Below are 19,166 nucleotides of genomic sequence, written 5' to 3'. Positions count from 1 at the left end.
CCTTTTAAATGGAACCTTCATCTCAAGCTGTCCCAGTAAAGTTATAAAACAGCGCTGTATTAATTTGCTGGTTGACCTGTGATCTTTTACAGAGTGATTAAAAAGCTCCCATGACTCCACCTCCGCCTTAGTGCGGGTATTTACATGTAAAATCTTTGCTGATACTTGGTTTTATCCCGGTTCACCGGATTGTTCATGGCACTTGGATCGGGCCTCCGTGTTTTCGGTTAATTTTGCCTGCTGTAAGAAACATTGAGACGTCCCACACGAGACGTCCGCGAGAACGATTAACGTAACGAGATATATTGTTTTGTTTGTACAGTGCAGAAGTGATTTTGTTGATTGACGGACACGTGAGCCAAGTAATATAATCACATGTACATAATAGACTTTGATTAGTACCTTTTCGAAGCGAAGACGAGTGTTTTATGAGGAGTTACAAAGTTCAGGTTTTACGATACGAGTTAGATGTGGTAGTAAGTGCGAATCAATAAAAGTAATCAAGAAATTACGTCTCGAAGTTTACAACATGGCGCCCAACGTGGGGCCGGGACTCACTGGCTAAACGATTCGATTGAAGAAGACAAGCGATCAGAGCGAGCGGCATCATGAGCGAAAAGGAGCTGAAGGAGAAACTAGAAAGGCTTAGAGCGTCGCGAGGAGCCCACAGAGGTGTCCTTACCAAGAGGATTGGAGAAGCAAACGAGATACTCGAATCAGAAGGTATGCTGAGTAATGAACAAATTAAACAATTAGACGTATTGCATCGTTTACTGGAGAACAAATTGAAACTTGTCGAAGGCCTTGACGAAAGCATTTTATCATTATGTGAAGTTGAAACTATTCAAAACGAGATCGAGGATTCAGAGAGGGTCCTGGAAAGGGTGGTTGAATGTCAGAAAAGCATACAAGATGCCTTAACAAAAGGGAAGAATGAATCTAGCGCGCAAGAAAGCCAAATCAATCCCGGCCAAGGTTTACCTGGCGTGGCTTCAACAGCAATGAATGTTCACAGGCGGCCCAAGCTCCAGCTGTGAGATGATCATCTTGCGCAATAACAGTCATGGCGGAATTATAAGAGTTTGTATGGGAATATTTACGACCGCTCTAAGGAATAAAAAAATACGTCAAATTCTCAAAAAAAAAATACCTCACCTTACTTCCACAGCGTATTGCTTGTTATCTGATCGCTTACTTTGATGAAAAGAGCCCATTTGAGCGAGTTGTTCATTTCGAGGTTTTCAACGTACAAAAGAAAAGCCTTTTTATGTACGTTGAAAACCTCGAAATGAACAACTCGCTCAAATGGGCTCTTTTCATCAAAGTAAGCGATCAGATAACAAGCAATACGCTGTGGAAGTAAGGTGAGGTATTTTTTTTTGAGAATTTGACGTATTTTTTTATTCCTTAGAGCGGTCGTAAATATTCCCATACAAACTCTTATAATTCCGCCATGACTGTTATTGCGCAAGATGATCATCTCACAGCTGGAGCTTGGGCCGCCTGTGAGTTACCTAAGTTGATATTACCTAGATTTAGAGGAGATGTAACTAAGTGGACCAGCTTTTGGGACTCTTACAAGACAGCAGTGCATGAAAATATGGCAATTTCTCCTATCGATAAGTTCAATTATCTCAATTCACTCCTCGAAGGCCCTGCCTCTCGATCAATTCAAGGTTTATCTTTGACCGAAGCGAATTACAATTTTACATGAGAGGTTCGGAAGAACGCAACAAATAATTTCCGCACACACGGAGGAACTGTTGAAATTGCCAAGCTGCTCGACATCCGAGCGTTCAAATTCTTTGAGATTTGTGTACGACAAAATCAGCGTCCATATTCGTGGCCTGTCTTCACTGGGCGTTGCCTCTGATCAATACGGCGGTTTATTAATTCCAGTGGTTATGTCTAAGCTTCCCAATGGACTGCGTGTTAGAATCGCTAGAGAAACGACGAGTGCTGTTTGGAAAATTGAAGAACTGATGGATGTAATCAAACGAGAAGTTGAAGCAATAGAAGTTAGCGAGAATGTCAAAATCACCGAAGATCGAAATCAGAAACCTCCACCGTACCAAAACAAGAATCCCAAGTATCCAACCGCCAATTCGTTAGTAACCAAAGACGACCAAACAGCAAAGAAAAAGCCGGAAATACGATGTGTTTATTGTAACGATTTACACTATTCAGCGTCTTGCTGGAGGGTGACTGATCCGAACCACAGAAGAAGTATACTAATCGAGTCGAAACGATGTTTTAAATGTTTATTTCCTGGGCATCAAATCAAGGACTGCAGGGGCTCAAGGAACTGTCGTAACTGCGGAGGCCGTCATCATCAGTCAATTTGTTTAGGAGGATATCGAGAAACGCGACTAGCCGACAATAACACAAACAACGAAGAAGCAACTAGTTTGGGGAGGACCACTACCACCGCAACTACAAGTACGAAAAGAGCCAAGGGGAACATTTTGTTACAAACTGCTACCGCGATAGCAACAAACGAAGACCGATCCAAGTCCGTTCCCGTACGAATTTTATTCGACAATGGTAGTCAACGTTCATACGTGATCGACCACATCAAAGCAAAGCTGGGTTTAACTGCAACGGCGACTGAGACCCTTCACCTAAACACGTTTGGTGAAAACGCCTATCGTAAACAAAAATGCCAAGTTGTTACTTTGCCACTGCGAAGCAGTAAAGACGAGTACGTGGAGATTTCAGCGCTCAATTTTCCGGTCATTTGTTCGCCACTTCCTAAGAGAATAGATGTCACGAAATACCCACATTTAGCCGATTTAGATTTAGCAGACAGTTCAGCGATCGACTAAGACTCTATTGACATTCTCATTGGATCGGATTATTACTGGGACATTGTCACTGGAGAATCGATCCGCGGTGAATTCGGTCCCACAGCCATCAACAGCAAGTTTGGTTGGCTTCTTTCAGGCCCTACCGACGAGCAACATGTACATGAAAATTCCAATGTCGTCTCGAATCTCATCATCTCTGGTGAACCATTGTTAAACGAAGCGAATGAAGTCGACGAGATCACGAATATGCTGAAACTGTTCTGGGAAACCGAAAGCATCGGAATTACAGACGACATCGAATCCGCAACTCCCTTGCCAATTGAAGCCAAGCGAAAAGAAGAAATCTCTTTTGATGGTCGTCATTACGAAGTTGCACTGCCATGGAAGGAAGACTGCTTCCCACGTACGAATAACTATCGAATGTGTGAAATCCGACTGCGATCACTGCATTTCAAATTGAAAAAGGATCCAGATTTATTGAGGGACTATGACAGAATTATTCGAGAACAAGAGCAGACCGGAATTGTTGAAAGAGTTCACGAAGAAGAATCAAGCAGTACCGTTAACAACGCCCGAATTTATTATTCGCCACACCATGCAGTGATCAGAAAGGATCGCGAAACAACTAAAGTGCGTGTAGTTTACGACGGGTCAGCGAAAGCGTCTAAAGAAGAACTGTCACTAAACGATTGTTTAGAAACCGGCGATAATTACATTCCGCACATATTTGACATGCTAGCAAGATTCCGAAACAACCCAATTGGACTTACCGCAGACATTGAAAAGGCTTTTCTAATGGTCAGTATTAAAGAAGAAGACCGAAACATGCTACGTTTCCTGTGGTTTGATAACCCAGAACAAGACAGACCAAGAATCGCACAATTTCGATTCAACCGACTTTTGTTTGGATTACGACCATCGCCTTCGATACTTGGAGCAACAATCGCTCATCACTTGAGCTTTTACCGACAAAGTGAACCGGAAATGGCAGCGCTTCTCGAAAAATCATTGTATGTCGACGATTTGCTCTCTGGAGCTGAAAACGATGAGAAAACCTTGGAAATTTATCATAAATCAAGAAGAATCATGGCAGACGGAGGATTCAATCTAAGAAAATGGAACTCTAACTCGCCCAAGGTACTGTTTGAGATTTCAAATGCTGAAAGGCTTCGTGAAGATTCAATTGCCAAAAACAAATCACGATCGGATATCACAATTGAGGATGATCAGTCTTACGCTAAGACGACTACTGGACTTGACAATCCCTCAACTAAGGAAGACACTGTCGTAAAGGTGTTGGGACTAAACTGGGACACGCTCTGCGACGAGCTTTACTTCGATTTTTACAGTTTACACAAGTATGCGATGTCACTTCCGCTCAACAAGAGATCCGTTTTGAAGGTAACAGCGAAAATCTTTGACCCGATGGGATTCTTATCGCCGTTTACAATAGGATTGAAGATTCTATTTCAAGAACTTTGCGTTGGCAAGATCAACTGGGACGAAACGCTACAAGGAGAGCTTCTTAGAAAGTGGAAATCCTTATTAGACGAAATCCGATGTTTTGAAACCGTACGTATCCCGCGATGCTATTTTGTTGGATCACCTGTTGAAATTCAAATACACGCCTTCAGTGACGCCTCCGAACACGCCTACGCCGCAGTTGTTTTCTTGAGATCGCGTTACAAAGATGGTCGTATTCACGTGAGATTAGCGGCTTCCAAATCCAAAGTGGCACCCATGACAAAGCAAACCATTCCTCGTTTGGAACTTTTAGGCGCTTTATCTCTAGCACGACTAGTCGTCAAGTTCAAGTCATCGATGGCAGAAGTTCACAAAACCGTTTACTGGACTGACTCGATGACCGCATTGTGCTGGATCAAAAACCAAAGGATTTGGAAACAGTACGTTCAGCACCGAGTCGACGAGATTCGCAGTCTAACTCCCAAAGAAGCATGGCGACACTGTCCCGGTCATCTAAATCCAGCTGATCTACCCTCGCGTGGTTTAACAGCTAAGGTCCTCGTAACTTGCGAAACGTGGTGGAATGGCCCGCAATTCTTGTACCTTCCCGAAACCGAATGGCCCGAGAATCGAACAACTCAGTCCGAAGATGAAGTCGCGCTCAACGAAGTTGTTAACAAGGCACGAGCTACTGTTCACTCACTTGTGAGCACCTCAGCAAGCCTGCCAGAGAGAAACATTGACCAGATTGTCGATATCAACCGATTTTGCGACCTAACAAAATTGCTTCGTGTAACCGCTCTCGTGATCAAGGCTGCTAAATCCTTCAAGAATCAAGTTGCCAAAGTGAAAATTGCCGAGAAGGGACGAATGACATTAAGTGCAGTAGAGTTAAAAGAAGCCGAACGCTGTTGGATCCGATCAGTACAAGGGTCATTCTTCTTCAAGGAAATTGCATTTCTTCTGAGTACAGATCACAGGTCTACCCCTCCGACATATGTCACGCAGTTTGGATTGTTCTTAGACGAAGGTGTTATCAAGTGCAAGGGGAGACTGAACAATGCACCGCTGCCTGTGAACTCGAGGAACCCCATTCTACTGCCAGCGAAGCACGGATTTACCCGTTTATTGATCAAGCAGTCACACGAGTCTGTCAAACACAATGGCATAAGGGACACCTTAACGACATTACGAGAACGCTATTGGGTACTGCGTGGACGAGAAGCTGTGAAGAAATTTGTTCGTAGTTGTGTTGTTTGTCGCAAACACGAGGGTACACCGTACAGCCCTTTACCTCCTGACGACCTGCCAAGTAACAGAGTCTCAGAGGATCCGCCCTTCACACACATAGGCCTCGACTTTGCCGGACCGTTGTATGTCGAAACGAAGACTTCAGAAGACGAAAGTGACGAATCGCAGAAAGTCTATGTTTGTCTATTCACGTGCGCGTCCACCCGAGCTGTGCATTTGGAACTTACACGAGCTTTAAGTGTCCAATCTTTCTTACTTGCTTTCCGAAGGTTTACTAGTCGAAGAGGACTGCCGGCTACCATCACTTCCGACAACGCCAAGACGTTCAGATCTTCATCTCAAGACATACGAAAGATAACCCGAGCAGAGGAAGTTTGGCGATATCTTGCGAACAAGCAAATCACATGGCATTTTATTGTCGAAAAGGCCCCTTGGTGGGGGGGATTCTGGGAACGACTTGTGAGAAGCATCAAGAAACCTTTAAAGAAGATCTTGGGGAGATCTACTCTCAGTTTTGACGAACTAAGAACTGTTTTAGTGGAGATCGAAGGCGTTGTTAATTCCAGACCACTCACGTACGTGTACGATGACGAAGAGTCGATCTCCTACCCTTTAACACCGTCCGATTTGATCTATGGAAGACGAATTACGTCAACTCCTAATGCAGCTCATTATGAATTAATCAGTACAAATCAGTCGCTTGCGAGGAAGTCGCGTCATCATAAACATGTTCTTCAACAACTGACTAATCAGTGGCGTCGAGAATACTTAATCGAGTTAAAGGAACGATCTCATGTTGAATCAAAGGGGATCAACAAACGACGTATTTCAATTGGAGACCTTGTCTTGTTGAAAAATGATTCGACGAGTAGAGCCTTCTGGAAGCTTGGAAAGGTCGAAGAACTTATCCCCGGAAGAGATGGCAATGTTCGAGCGGCTGTTGTGAAAGCTGTCAGTGATACGGGACGTCCTTCTCTGTTAAGAAGAGTCGTACAACATTTAGTGCCGATCGAAGTAAAGGTTCAGCCGCGAGCTACAGCAACTAACGAAACTCAACCAGTGGATCAGAATACAAGGCCGAGACGTGTTGCAGCAGCCACTGGAGAAGCTTTGCGAAGACAACTGAACATTGTGTAAATAAGTTAGTTATTCGCTGTCACGAGATAACTAGGGGAGTGTAAGAAACATTGAGACGTCCCACGCGAGACGTCCGCGAGAACGATTAACGTAACGAGATACATTGTTTTGTTTGTACAGTGCAGAAGTGATTTTGTTGATTGACGGACACGTGAGCCAAGTAATATAATCACATGTACATAATAGACTTTGATTAGTACCTTTTCGAAGCGAAGACGAGTGTTTTATGAGGAGTTACAAAGTTCAGGTTTTACGATACGAGTTAGATGTGGTAGTAAGTGCGAATCAATAAAAGTAATCAAGAAATTACGTCTCGAAGTTTACAACACCTGCTTATAATTTACGATCCATAGCTTCTGCTACTTATTCAGAGAAGTGTTACCAAGGGAAATTCAACGATGAGAAACCAAGTTGGACTAGAACGAAAGGAACTTTAGCAAGTCCAAAGGAAGGTTTCTTGTACCCTCCAGGTAAGAGATGTAATTGGGTGATCACGGTTCCAGAAGGAAGATTGTCAGACTCAACTTAAATGAATTTCAACTAGAACACGACTACGGATCATGTTGTGGAGATTATGTAGAAGTTCGAGAGAGGAAAGAAAGTTACCGGCAGTAATTTTATAGAGTATTTATGTGGATCAACGATACCTGAAGACATTCGCTCACGCGGTCGGTTTCAAGGGCACATTTACAGTAAGGGACGTAAAATGTAAGTTGCTTTATTTTGTTATCAGTTTTTGATTTTCCAAAACTTTTTGGTTTAACTGCACTCAATTGAAAAGCTTTCTATCTGTGAGAACGCCAAGTTAGGATTTTGAATTAGCTATTCGAAAGGCGCTTGGAACAAACAGGGTCCAAAATCAAAGTTGGTTTACGCCAAATGGCGATTATTTCCTTCTTTCCTTCGCTAGACGGAAGGATTTGTTCGCCAAAAATCAGTCTGATTCCTAAAATTTACGCCTCACAGCGAAATTCAAACTCGCGACTTCTTCGAGACATGTCCATGTTCAGATCATATGCTTCGTTGTGAATGATTATCAATTAAGTAGATTAACGCGAGAAAAAGCAAGTAACGGACTCTCATTTAAGGGTGTGGTGTTAGGATAAACATCAACAAGGCAGTGTGGTCGAGTGGTTAGGGCGCCAGACTGGTAACTAGTGGTCCCGGGTAAAAGAATATTCAGAATGGTAGCTAAGTATGCGTCATCATAACGATTACAGCGCATTTGAATTGCTTATAAAGGGAAAATTAACGAGACAAAAACAAGACAAAAATAAAACAAACAAATCAATTAGCTATTTAACTGACTCGTTAATAAAATAACAAAACGGGAATTCGGAATAGAGGAAAAAATAAAAAAAATGTCATCATTAGAACTTGAGTATACATTAGCAGGTCGGCCACAGCTTCTCGTGATTATTAATCTTTTTTTCTTCTTTCCTCATAGTCTTCGTCGGCTACAGTACCCCTCATTGTCGGTGTGGTTGTCTTCGTCATCTTATCTTTATTTGGTGTATGTTGTAAAATGCAGGCGGAGGATTCAGAGACAATCGGCGGCTGCCAGGATTCCGATGTCAACGCAAACCACACAACCCCATATCACAGAGCCAGGTGTAATACATCATCCACTCCCGCAGCCGGTATCAAATCCTTACCCAGCCCCTCTTGTGGATTTCGCTCATACGCCGTCCAACGCATATTCACCACCCCCGGGGTACCCATATCCATCGGAGTCACCACCACCCTACCCTGAGGAGGAAGCAGTTCCATAGTATCCACCCCTACGACAGTCGTATTCATGACAACAGAATGCGCAAGTCAAACAGTCCACGCCCCCCTCAGGAACCATAAGTTCTGTTTACTTTACAAATGATGCGACCAGTGGTCACACAGCAGGGATTAAGGTGCTGACACACTTCTCTGAATAAGTAGCAGAAGCTATGGATTGTAAATTATATGCATGCAAAATTAGAAGAAATTGGACTTTTAAAGCCGTATTTGAAAGAAGTCCGATACTTTAGAAAATGAAATTTAAACACTTAATTAAGACACTTCCTTAAGTTTCACCAAACTCGTACTCAATGAGAGACATCTGCCACAGGGAACCTAAATATCACCTAAATTTTGCTGTCAGTGCTGACAGCAATAATTATGTGATGATGTTAAGCCTCTTGAAGAGAAGAGATCATGAACATAGGTTTTTCACGCAAAAAATTATATACCTATGATGGGACATACCACTATGTTGCCCGGTTTCTGATTAACCTCAGAATTCAATGCACAGGAGCACCATTCCGTATTGTTTTTTTTTTTTTAATTAATTGAAAGTTTGCCCATCATTCGAAAATAGTTTGCAGTTATTGTTTACATATATTTGGAAGCAATAATAGCCTACGGGCAGTCCCTGGCTTTTCAAGCCCTTCGGTACGACCGTTTCTTATTTTCGCGAATGCACTAGATCCCCGCCCGGCAAACCTCTCCCTGACCCGTCTCAAATCCTCTCGAGGCCGATAAACGCGCGTCCTGGAGCACCAAGGACGAGGGACTGGGGAAAGGTTAAAGCACTGAGTAAAGTTAAAACCATAAGGCAGAACATGTGATCGCTCTAACCCTAACCCTAAGCAATTACGCATTCTCTGTCCCACATCTAACGGCTTTTGTGGTTCTCCTGCGTTAGGCTCCCGCAAAGAAAGGACGCCATTGGTCCAGGTAGTGGAAGGAGTAAAACCTTTTCACTTCTAAGAGTGACCATCGAGAAATTTTTCCATACAGCATCATTTCATCTCCAAACGGATAGTTGAATGGAAAATTTCACAATAATGAGGATATTTTCGGGGCTAAAGAGGTAACAAATGTCTAACAGGAAGAGTTGGAAATTGTGTGAATTAGGGAAATGAAATAAAAGGATAAAAAATCTGATGTTAGCTTTAAAATAAGTATAAAACAAGTAGATTCACGCGGAATTAATATCAGAAGTTTTTTTAAATTCCAGTAAATAAGTTGTCCCACGATTCACTGCAGCGCCTTAGGCCTAATTCAGAATATCTTTACACACGAGAACTTCCTGTTGTCTTCGCCATTTCTTTCAACGTAAGTAAAAGTTTTATTTTTTTGTCGGTGTCGTTTCTGGTAATTTAAAGTTATCAAATAATGTTATTCAGAGCAGTTAAGCTGCTGGTTTTCCTGTGGCCGTTTTCGCAAGACCTTAATTAGCTACCCATGATTCCACCCTCGCCTGAAAACCGAATAAAAATCCACCTGCAGAATCTAAACGTTTACTAGTTAAATCTCTGTCTGCTGGATTGTTCATGGCACTTGGAGCAAGCTTCAACGTGATAGGTAAACTTTTCTATGATTAAATTTTGTGTTGTTTTTTTGGTTTAGCTCCCTCACTTAGACATGATGCGATCGATGAAGATCAATGCAATTCGAAGCATCAAAGTCGATTAATATTTACGTTTAAGGTGTTTTTCCTCATCGATGACTCGAGAGTGCCTAAAGCAACCTATATAGGTACGAAAAGAGTGATCTGATATAGATGTTTAATTTTTATAGATCTAAATTTGCGATTTATAAACATTTTTTACTTCGATCGATCGAATGTCACAACAAGCGAAAGAAAGAATTCCATGTAGTCTCTTTAAATTTGCAGCGTCTGCAATTAGTCTACAGCTTCACCTTAGCTTCATTTATTTTGCAAACTTTATCGACAGCTCACTCGTGCCTTCATTATAGAAATCCTCCAGATTTCTTTTCAAAGTTCATTATGTATAGCGTACATGCACGATTAATCAATCTGGTCGAAACGAAGCTTATTTATGAGCACTTCGTGATGATACGAAGCTTATGATTTTTCTACTATGCAAACGAAGGGTTGAATCTAAATCGACACTTTAAATTAAAGTTTTAGGGTGGCACCAGGTATTGTAGCGTTCTGTTTTGTTGTTGCCTGTCTCAGTTTGGGTCAGGCAAACAGGACTGCTGTCATGTGTATGTGTGTGTGTGTGTACAATTTCAGTGATATGTTGGGGAGGGGAGCTATTTCGAAAGGGGTGGAGGGGTGGGTTGCAGTTGGGAAAGCAAATAATTCATCAAGCAGAAATACAAAAAAAATTTAATCAAACCACTGGTGTCCCAAGTTTACTGTGTGTGATGTTGGGGTTAAGATTAAAATTTAAGCATGAGCTTGTGTCGTAATAAAAAAAAAGAGAAAAATAGACAAAAATTGAAGTACACTACAAGCAAGAAAACTGACATGTTAAGATCTGTTTAGCCTTCTTACTTTTATTCTGTAGCCACCTTGTCACTTCTGGACTTGTTGACTTTCCTTGTACCACATGTTGTGCACTATTTAAAATTAGGAAGACTGGTCCCAAGCACCAACCCTTGCCACCCAAAGGCTGACAAATTCCACAAAATTCAACCGATCTCTCTCAAATTAGCACCAGTGAGAGCAAATTGCAAATACCTACCCAAAAAGGTTTCCAAATTCTGCTGCATCGGCTCCAAGAGACTCTGTTTTTAGGATCATAATGCAAAAGTAAATTGGAACAAATACATGACTCTCTAGGGGATCAATAGGACGGTTGTTGCTTTTGCCCTATTGCAAAACAACACCATTTGGGAAGTTAGTGCATGTAATTCAATGGCATATGATGTTTCTTTGTTTCTTGGTCACTTATGAGAGTTAAAGGGTGAAAGCATTAACTTTTACCTTACTTTTGATTACAGTTCTTGTATTAGCCTCATCATGGATTTCTGAACCTGTTTATGGACAGAGTAAGTTGGCAATATTTTTTTGCTATAATTGTATTACTATTAACTTACAATAAAACTTGAAATTATGTTTGTAAGATGATGATAAGAAGGGACTAGCTTTAACCTCTTAAAGAAGCAAATTCAAAGAGCACTGAATATTAATTTATCCTTTTGATAATTCCATGACCCTTTGTATTAATATTTATCAAATTTTCAAATGTTCATTGTAATTCACATTATTGTGTTTATTTCATATTAATTTCATAATTTATTTTATATTTTACATCCAGAAATCTTATAAGCACTAAAATTGTACAGGTTATCTTGCTGAATTGAATTACTTTGCAGGTTATCAAAATGCTGCTTCATGCATCAAAAAAAAAAAAAAAAGACAATGCAATCAACAGACTGTCAATAGCCATGTTATCAATGGTTAAAAACATTGTGTGACTTTTGATGATGTTTTTGCTTGTAATTCCATTTTATTTGTTATATATTTATTATAAGTGCTTTTTGAAATGAAAGATTTGTAAGATAAACAAGGTTCAGAAAGTTGTGTCAGAAATTATTCATTGTCAGATGGATTCAGGAAATTAGATCATTTTGGTAGTTGCATGTGAGCAGTTTTTTGGAAGAAATAGGCTTTTACTGAGTCTAAAATGTAATCTCTTTTCATGTAGTTAGTTTGGCTGTTGTTTTCTAGATAGGTTTATGCAGCTCCTTTGTTTGATTGTAGTGTAAATTTTAACAGTGACACCACATACTAATCAATTATCTTTCATTATTATGGTGGCAAAGGAAATGATTGCACCCTAACACTGACAGAAAATCTGCAGGGTACAAAAAATAAAAATTTGGGAGTATTGCTATCTAAAAACTTGAGAGAGACTAAAATTAATGGATTTTTAGTTAGGTCTACCAGTTTGGAAAAACCAACGTCGGGAACTGTGGCTCTTGCTGTTTGGTAGTTTAAGGCATAGAAGGTGTAGTAGGTGTTGGTTGACCAGGAAGAAAACCTCTCATTTTCTTAAATTTTTATGATGTGTCGTTGTTATTGTTGTTAGTTGTTAGTTGTTTAATTGTTTAGTTAATTGCTTTTCATAACTCAATTTCTTTTAACTTAGGTTGTTCAGTTTCTCCACAAGATATTGATGCCACCTGGGGGTTCAATACAACTATCACAAGTCCTGGTTATCCATCAAACTATGGCTACAACTTGGAATGTAATTGGCGCATCCAAGCTGGCAGCTTTCTCAGTGATTATATAGTGAAGGTTACATTTAATGACTTTCAGGTCGGAGGGGGATCTCTTGGAATTTGTTTTAGTGAGAAGTTGGAATTTTATGATGGTGATAGCACATTTTCCAATCTCCTTGGATCCTATTGTGGAACAGTGAATCCAGAAGTTATATATTCCTCTGGTCATTACCTGTATGTAAAGTTCTCATCTGGATATGGTTCTTACAAGGGTTTTAGTTTCAATGTTGCAGCTGTTGCAAAAGGTAATCATTCATTACTATTTTTCGCAGTTTATTGTATTCTGTCACTGCACTCAGTTTTTGTCCATAGTGTAAAAGTAGAAAGCGAAGAAATACTTGGAATAAAAAATTCATACATAATAAATTGGCCTTAAACAATATAGAAAATGTTAGAGGATAATATAAATTACAAATAGCAGCTATGTGGGTGTTGATTGCCTTACGATTTTGTAAACATCCGTGAAAATCTCTTGGCAAAAATCAGATCTTTTTCATATGGTTTGAGGGTGCAAAGCTAATCACATCATAAATCTTCTTTAGTGAACCCTTTAACCTTTGACTATCATCTAATTTCTCATTACAATATCAGCCTTGAATCACACATAAAGGTTACAAGAAGAAAAGAAATGATCACCAACTAGGGAAGCTCTTTATTATTAGACAAACATGTGAGTCACAGCAAGAATTTTGCATGTGGATCTTGAAGCCAGAAGAAACATGTTTTTTCTCTGAACCCTTAAAACCCTAAGAGTGACCAGCTTATAATTTCTCCTCACAGTAATACTTCTGCATCATTCATTAAGATCATAAGGATAAAGAAAATGATCACCAACCTTAGAAGCTTTGATTGTTAAACAAATTCCCCTTGTAAGTACCAAAATAGATTTAAAGAGAATAGTGTGGAGAATATGGATTCTGATTTTATGGTGTAAAGCGTTAAACGAACCTCAATGTTTAGAAAGGCGTGGTAAAGAAGTTCATGTAGTTGATGAGGCCAACTCGTTGACAGGATTCGCAAATGTGCCAAATTAGGCGTATTTTACGCCAAAATTGTTCACATGACTCCACTGAGATTACGGAGGGAGTCACTTCGACTCCAGAAATTTACGGTAGCAAACAAAGTTTTCACCTTACCTTTTTCGCATCAAGTGCAATTTACATTAATTGCAGACGTTTTTAACCTTAATTAAATAATCTAAATTAAACAACTGTACTGCACGACAAAAAATGAAGAGGGTGAATAGCGATTAAAATTTACTCGATTACCGCCAGCACGGATTTAAGCTTTATAGGTCAGCGGACTACCTTGGATACTTCGTGTATCCGTCACGATAGTGTATACATTTTCGCATGTAGTTTTTGTTTTATTATCATTTAATATATCATGCACCAAGCCAGTAGACACTATAATAGTGTAATTGTGTAAGACTCTTGTTTAGGAATATTAAATAAAACTGCTTCTTTTCTTTGAAATACTTGGCTCCAAATATTCAAAAATGATTTCCAAAATTTGTGAAGCTGAAGTCGCACTGACTCCACTCATCAATAAAATTTGCAAACACTGCGTTGAGGTAGGGGCGAACTTGTAGAGGGCGACTTGCAATTGGACAAAACCACCAAGCTTACAACATCCGATTAAAATAATTTCGAGAGGATGTGGTCGGATTTCAAGTCTCAACTCAGATATTTATTTCTTTGCCTTACTTTAAAGTGAAAAGCAAATTTAATATTCTTACACATGTAGCGGTGTTTGATAAAAATCTTAACTTATGGGAGTGTTATTTCTACGTCACACAGAGGAAGCCGCTGGAATATGTCGCAACGGAGGCTCAGGTAATGACGTCATGCAGCTCAGTGGCCCTTCTGGTACAATTTTCAGTCCTGATTATCCCTATCCATACCCAAGAGATACCAAATGCACCTGGGTGGTCTCCGTTCCAGCTGGAAAAAGAGTCAAATTTACGTTTAAAGACTTTGACCTTGGAATAGGCATCACCCAATGTAATTACCATACGGGCGATGAAGACTATGTGGCGATTCGTGACGGGGAGTACTCTTGGAGTGACGAGCTCGTTCGATATTGTGATTACAACTACAATATGAAGTCTGTGCGGGATGTTTATTCGACTGGGAATCACATGAGAATCACGTTTTCTTCTTCATCATCATCATCTTCGTTCAATACAGAAAAAGGTTTTAAAGCAAGTTTCGAAGTTTCAGAGCTGTGTGAGTATCATGATTACTTGCCGGTGCATATTTCTTTTATTTGGAGCATAACAAACGTCATACTTTCCCATAATTTACGATTACATTGTGTGATAGTTGATGGAGGCGATGCCCAAATCAACTATCACGCATAGAAATCCAGAGCAAATAGCCTAGTACAAACCTAACAGTCGTTGATAACTTAACAAGACAGGCACAAATTGTTTTAGTAGCCGCACATTGTTAGGCTACTTGCTATCAAACATGGAGCAGTTAGCGTAAAGGGTAGCAAATCAGCAGCATGAAGGGGTTACTTCCTAAAGAAACAGAGGTGCTGCGTCGCTGGGAAAGTATAAACGGTGGCCATTTACATTATCAACTGAGTTGCTTATGTAAATGGGCCACCGTAAAGAGTTTAAAAGCTGACGTTTCTAGCGTTAGCCCTTCGCCAAAGCGTTCGTCAGATAATTTGCCAGTCGCTCTGACGAAGGACTAACGCTTTAAACGTCACCTTTTCAACTTTTTACGGTGGTGAGTTTACATTATCAACTCACTTGATAATACCAAATTATCCAGATTGCTGCATAGATGGCACGTGACGTCTGTAGGACGGTTTGCGTTTTTCCGGGTGACCAAGCAAGAAAAATTTAGGAAATACCGCAATATGATTGGTTCTAGCAGCAGGCGAAATTGCTTCATGCGGCCCGTGAGCCCTGGTGGAATCTTTGCGATTAATTTCTTTTCGTTTGCAAATAAGCGGAAACATTTGTGTTATACTTTTTTTCACCATTTCAGCTACAATGAATATAAACAAAGTCACCTCAACTCGCTTGAATTGCGGAAGAGGCTGGCGTTTGTAAAAGTGCCTTTACACCTATTTAGTAATCCAATTTGCTGGTGCGCCACCATGATTATGAGTCGAAGACTGAGTTGACGAAAGTTTATTGCGAACCAAAAAAATTACAAGAGCACTGCACCGATATCGTAAAGGTCATGGGTTCAACTCCCGTGCAAGCCTAAACTTTTTTGAGGCTTCATTTTCACGACTGCTTCAGTAGAGTTCATAACCGCGAAGACCACTCTTTTTTTATTCATTCATGCGCAGTTTATATATTTACGATATTCGTATATTCACAATCAGTCGTTTGCATATTTTTCCATAGCATCTGCTGCTTATTCAAAGGAGATTTGCTACTATGGGAACATCAACAATGAGAGACTGAGTTTGAATGGAACGTATGGTATACTAGAAAGTCCAAAGGAAGGCTCCACATACCCACCAAATATGAAATGTGATTGGGTGATCACTGTGCCAGAGGGAAATATTGTCAAGCTTAGCTTTGATGAATTTTATCTGAAACCGAAATACCAATCATTATGCGAAGATTATGTAAAGGTTCAAGATGGGAAAGAAAGTTACAGTGAAAGCAAAGGGACATTCTGTGGTCTATCAACACCAAAAGACATTCGCTCAAGCGGACGGTACATGAGGGTGACTTTCCATTCCAGCTCAGACTCTTTGCAATCCCGCACAGGTTTCAAGGCCACATTCACAGCAGAGGAAAAAGAAAGTAAGTTGCTTATCTTTGTTCATCAGTATTATCAGTGAGACATCTCTTACTTAGGATTTAGATTCGGTTTTAGCGAGCAGGGTCCAAGTAGCGAGTAAAAATCCGCTAGATTAACAATAAAGTTGCAAAAAAAGCGTCAGATTCGTAAAAACAAGATCGTGACGTCTAAGAGGCAGTTCTGTACTGAGATCTTTTTATTAGTTGTGACTGTTCACTTGTCGAGGTTATTATAAAGGACGTGAAGGACGTTTCATAAGACTTAGTGGTATTTGCCAGCTGGCTCCTAAGATAAATGTTTGGTGGAAAGTGCAGTACGTTTAGTTAACTCTAATCCGCCGGATGGGGATTTATCCGTGGGATAACGTCATCCATCCTTTCAAGAACTGAGCCGTTGTCGCCAACAGTTTATTTCCAGTCACATTAACTCAATGCTGGTTGAATCCAACTTTGGACCCTGGCTAATTTGGGAATTAAAAGTTAGACTTGGGTTAAGTGTTTAATAGCATGTCGTGGGTGATGTCGCCCTCTTTCTCGGTCGCCCCCTAGCCTGTCGCCCCCGAGTGAAGTTCCGTCGTCCCGAAATGTGGTTGCGTCCTCTCCAAATTGAAATTGCGTCGCCCCTGACTTTGAAGGCGGATTTGGATTGCTTCGAAAAAAAGTAAACTGATTATCTAATAAAATTGTTGATAAAATTAAGAGAGGGAAATTTTAAAAGGAGCTGCGATAAGAATATATGAGGTTGGAATAAGTTTCACATGATTATTAATCTTCTTTTAGCTCCAGGGTCTTCTAAGATTATTGTCGCCATCACTGTCGGTGTGGTTGTTTTCATCGTCTGCATTTGTGTTGTGGTGTGTGTTGCAAAATACAAGCAGACGAGACCGAATCAATCAAGGGCCGCTCGGATTCCAATGGCGACACAGACTACTACCTCAGTGTCTCAGACCACACAAGCTGGCGTGATTCGCCATCCACCCCCGCCTCAGCAACCGGTAATCCAACCTCCTTTTCAACCGGCATCAAATCCTTACCCACCCCCTTCTGTGGGTTTTGTTCCTACGGCGCCCAACGCATATCCGCCACCTCCAGGGTACCCGTATCCGTTGCAGCCCCCACCACCCTACCCTGGCGAGGAACCAGTTCCTCAGTATCCACCTCCAGGACAGTCTTATCCATGGCAACAGAGTTCAGAAGTCGAACCGTCCGCACCCCCAAAGGAAGCATAGGTTTTGTTTCACTCTATAAATGGAGTGGAAAATTGTTTGTACAGAGAGGATTAATGCAAAAGTATTAAAATAAGCGCTTTTAGTAGAATGAGAGCAAACAAAAATGTACCATTTCAAAAAACCAAGAAATTAGTTTCTTAGTAGAATTTCGACCTTTTAAGACGTATTTTAACGTGATTTGGTACCTTAGCAAACAATATTTAAAACACCAATTAGGACATTTCTGTAAGCCCCACTAGTGGTGAAATTCGCACCAAGCGAGACATATTTGCCATAGGGCACTTTCATATCACATACGTTTGCCAACACTGCCAACAGTAGTGTCTTTGTGATGCTTTTAAGCTTGTTAAAGTGGAGAGATCATCCACCTGGGTTCAGTTGTTGAAAAGGCGGATTACCCTTTCCATGTTGTCATAAAGTACTGCGTTATCCACCGAATGGCGATTTATTCAGAGGATAGCGTTGTTCACCCTTAAAACAACGAGAGCTTTGTCTTTTGTGCAAAAAGTATGTACCCAACATGTAATGATGCCTTCTGGTTTAATAGGCCATTCTACAGTTGTGTAATTGGTTTCCAAGCCTTTAATTTGGAGTGAGGCGGAAGGTGATCTTGTTGTGATAGAGACCAGTATCTAGTTACTATGATAACAGAGTAATTTACATTTGAAAAGAAGCAACGTTTGTATCCTAACAAGGTCAGCCTTAGCCTCGCTCCTTTTCAAAGGCGCGGTAATCAAATACGTAACTGTAAAATGGACTATGTAAGGTTTGTTCACAGTGGCGTTATTCCGGTGAACAATTTTTTCCCATTTTTTCATTATTAATTTTTATTTTCATTTAACTGTTGTAAAAAGATTTTGAACCTACGGTACTCACTTTTTTTTTCCTTTACCAGAGAAATTTGACTTCAGTAGGCGTTTTATAGTTTTTTTTCTCTCTATAAGGAAATAGATGAGGCGCTTAACGCACCCAATATACATGGAAATAGAGTACGTTGATACTTGTGTTTAGTTTTATAGAGATTTTGATTCTTTATTTATTCACGATTGATATAATTGATTGAACATCGTTGTAAACGTGCAAGCGTCGTTACTCAAGCTAATGTATATCGGTTGTGTCTGAAATTGGTCTGATCAATTTACGACATGATATCATTATTTCAAAACTTTTATCGAAAGCTCGATCGCACCTTCTCTTGTATAATCCTCCAGAAAACATTAAAATTTACGGTTGAAATGTAGCAGTAATGAACCTCGTACCCTAAAAAGAATATTTTTCTTGATCAAAGCTCTCCATGGAGACCGATGCCACGATTCCAATTTCGGTGTTACCTGCTCCATAGATGGCTGAGGAAAAAACTGTACGTCAAATAAAAATCTGGCAGCACCATTTCATCGAAAGCTTGATCGCACCTTCTATTGTATAATCCTCCAGAGAACATTAAAATTTACGGTTGAAATGTAGCAGTAATGAACCTCGTACCCTAAT

The 19,166-nt window shown here is 40.3% G+C and overlaps 2 protein-coding genes and 1 pseudogene across 3 annotated transcripts; all 3 read left to right on the top strand.

The window, feature by feature from the left end:
- The first annotated feature begins 135 nt into the window (after positions 1-135).
- On the top strand, positions 136-9,578 carry LOC149035068 (uncharacterized). Its single transcript, XM_089192158.1, has 3 exons — positions 136-723; positions 7,013-7,129; positions 8,107-9,578. The coding sequence occupies exons 1-3, from the start codon at positions 609-611 to the stop codon at positions 8,181-8,183; spliced, it is 309 nt and encodes a 102-aa protein (XP_089048284.1). The 5' UTR covers positions 136-608; the 3' UTR covers positions 8,184-9,578.
- Positions 1,769-6,965, top strand: LOC149035069 (uncharacterized; annotated as a pseudogene). The gene has a single exon (XR_016182492.1). The product of XR_016182492.1 is annotated as an uncharacterized LOC149035069 (transcript).
- Positions 9,479-18,918, top strand: LOC113667398 (CUB domain-containing protein 2). Its single transcript, XM_089192468.1, has 8 exons — positions 9,479-9,504; positions 9,718-9,749; positions 10,044-10,172; positions 11,391-11,438; positions 12,542-12,919; positions 14,474-14,902; positions 16,045-16,452; positions 17,230-18,918. The coding sequence occupies exons 1-8, from the start codon at positions 9,479-9,481 to the stop codon at positions 17,676-17,678; spliced, it is 1,899 nt and encodes a 632-aa protein (XP_089048594.1). The 3' UTR covers positions 17,679-18,918.
- Positions 18,919-19,166: the final 248 nt, after the last annotated feature.

The sequence above is a fragment of the Pocillopora damicornis genome, chromosome 13 (genome assembly GCF_964200805.1).
Source record: "Pocillopora damicornis chromosome 13, jaPocDami1.2, whole genome shotgun sequence".
NCBI lineage: Eukaryota > Metazoa > Cnidaria > Anthozoa > Scleractinia > Pocilloporidae > Pocillopora > Pocillopora damicornis.
This window is presented reverse-complemented; position numbering and strand designations above follow the sequence as displayed.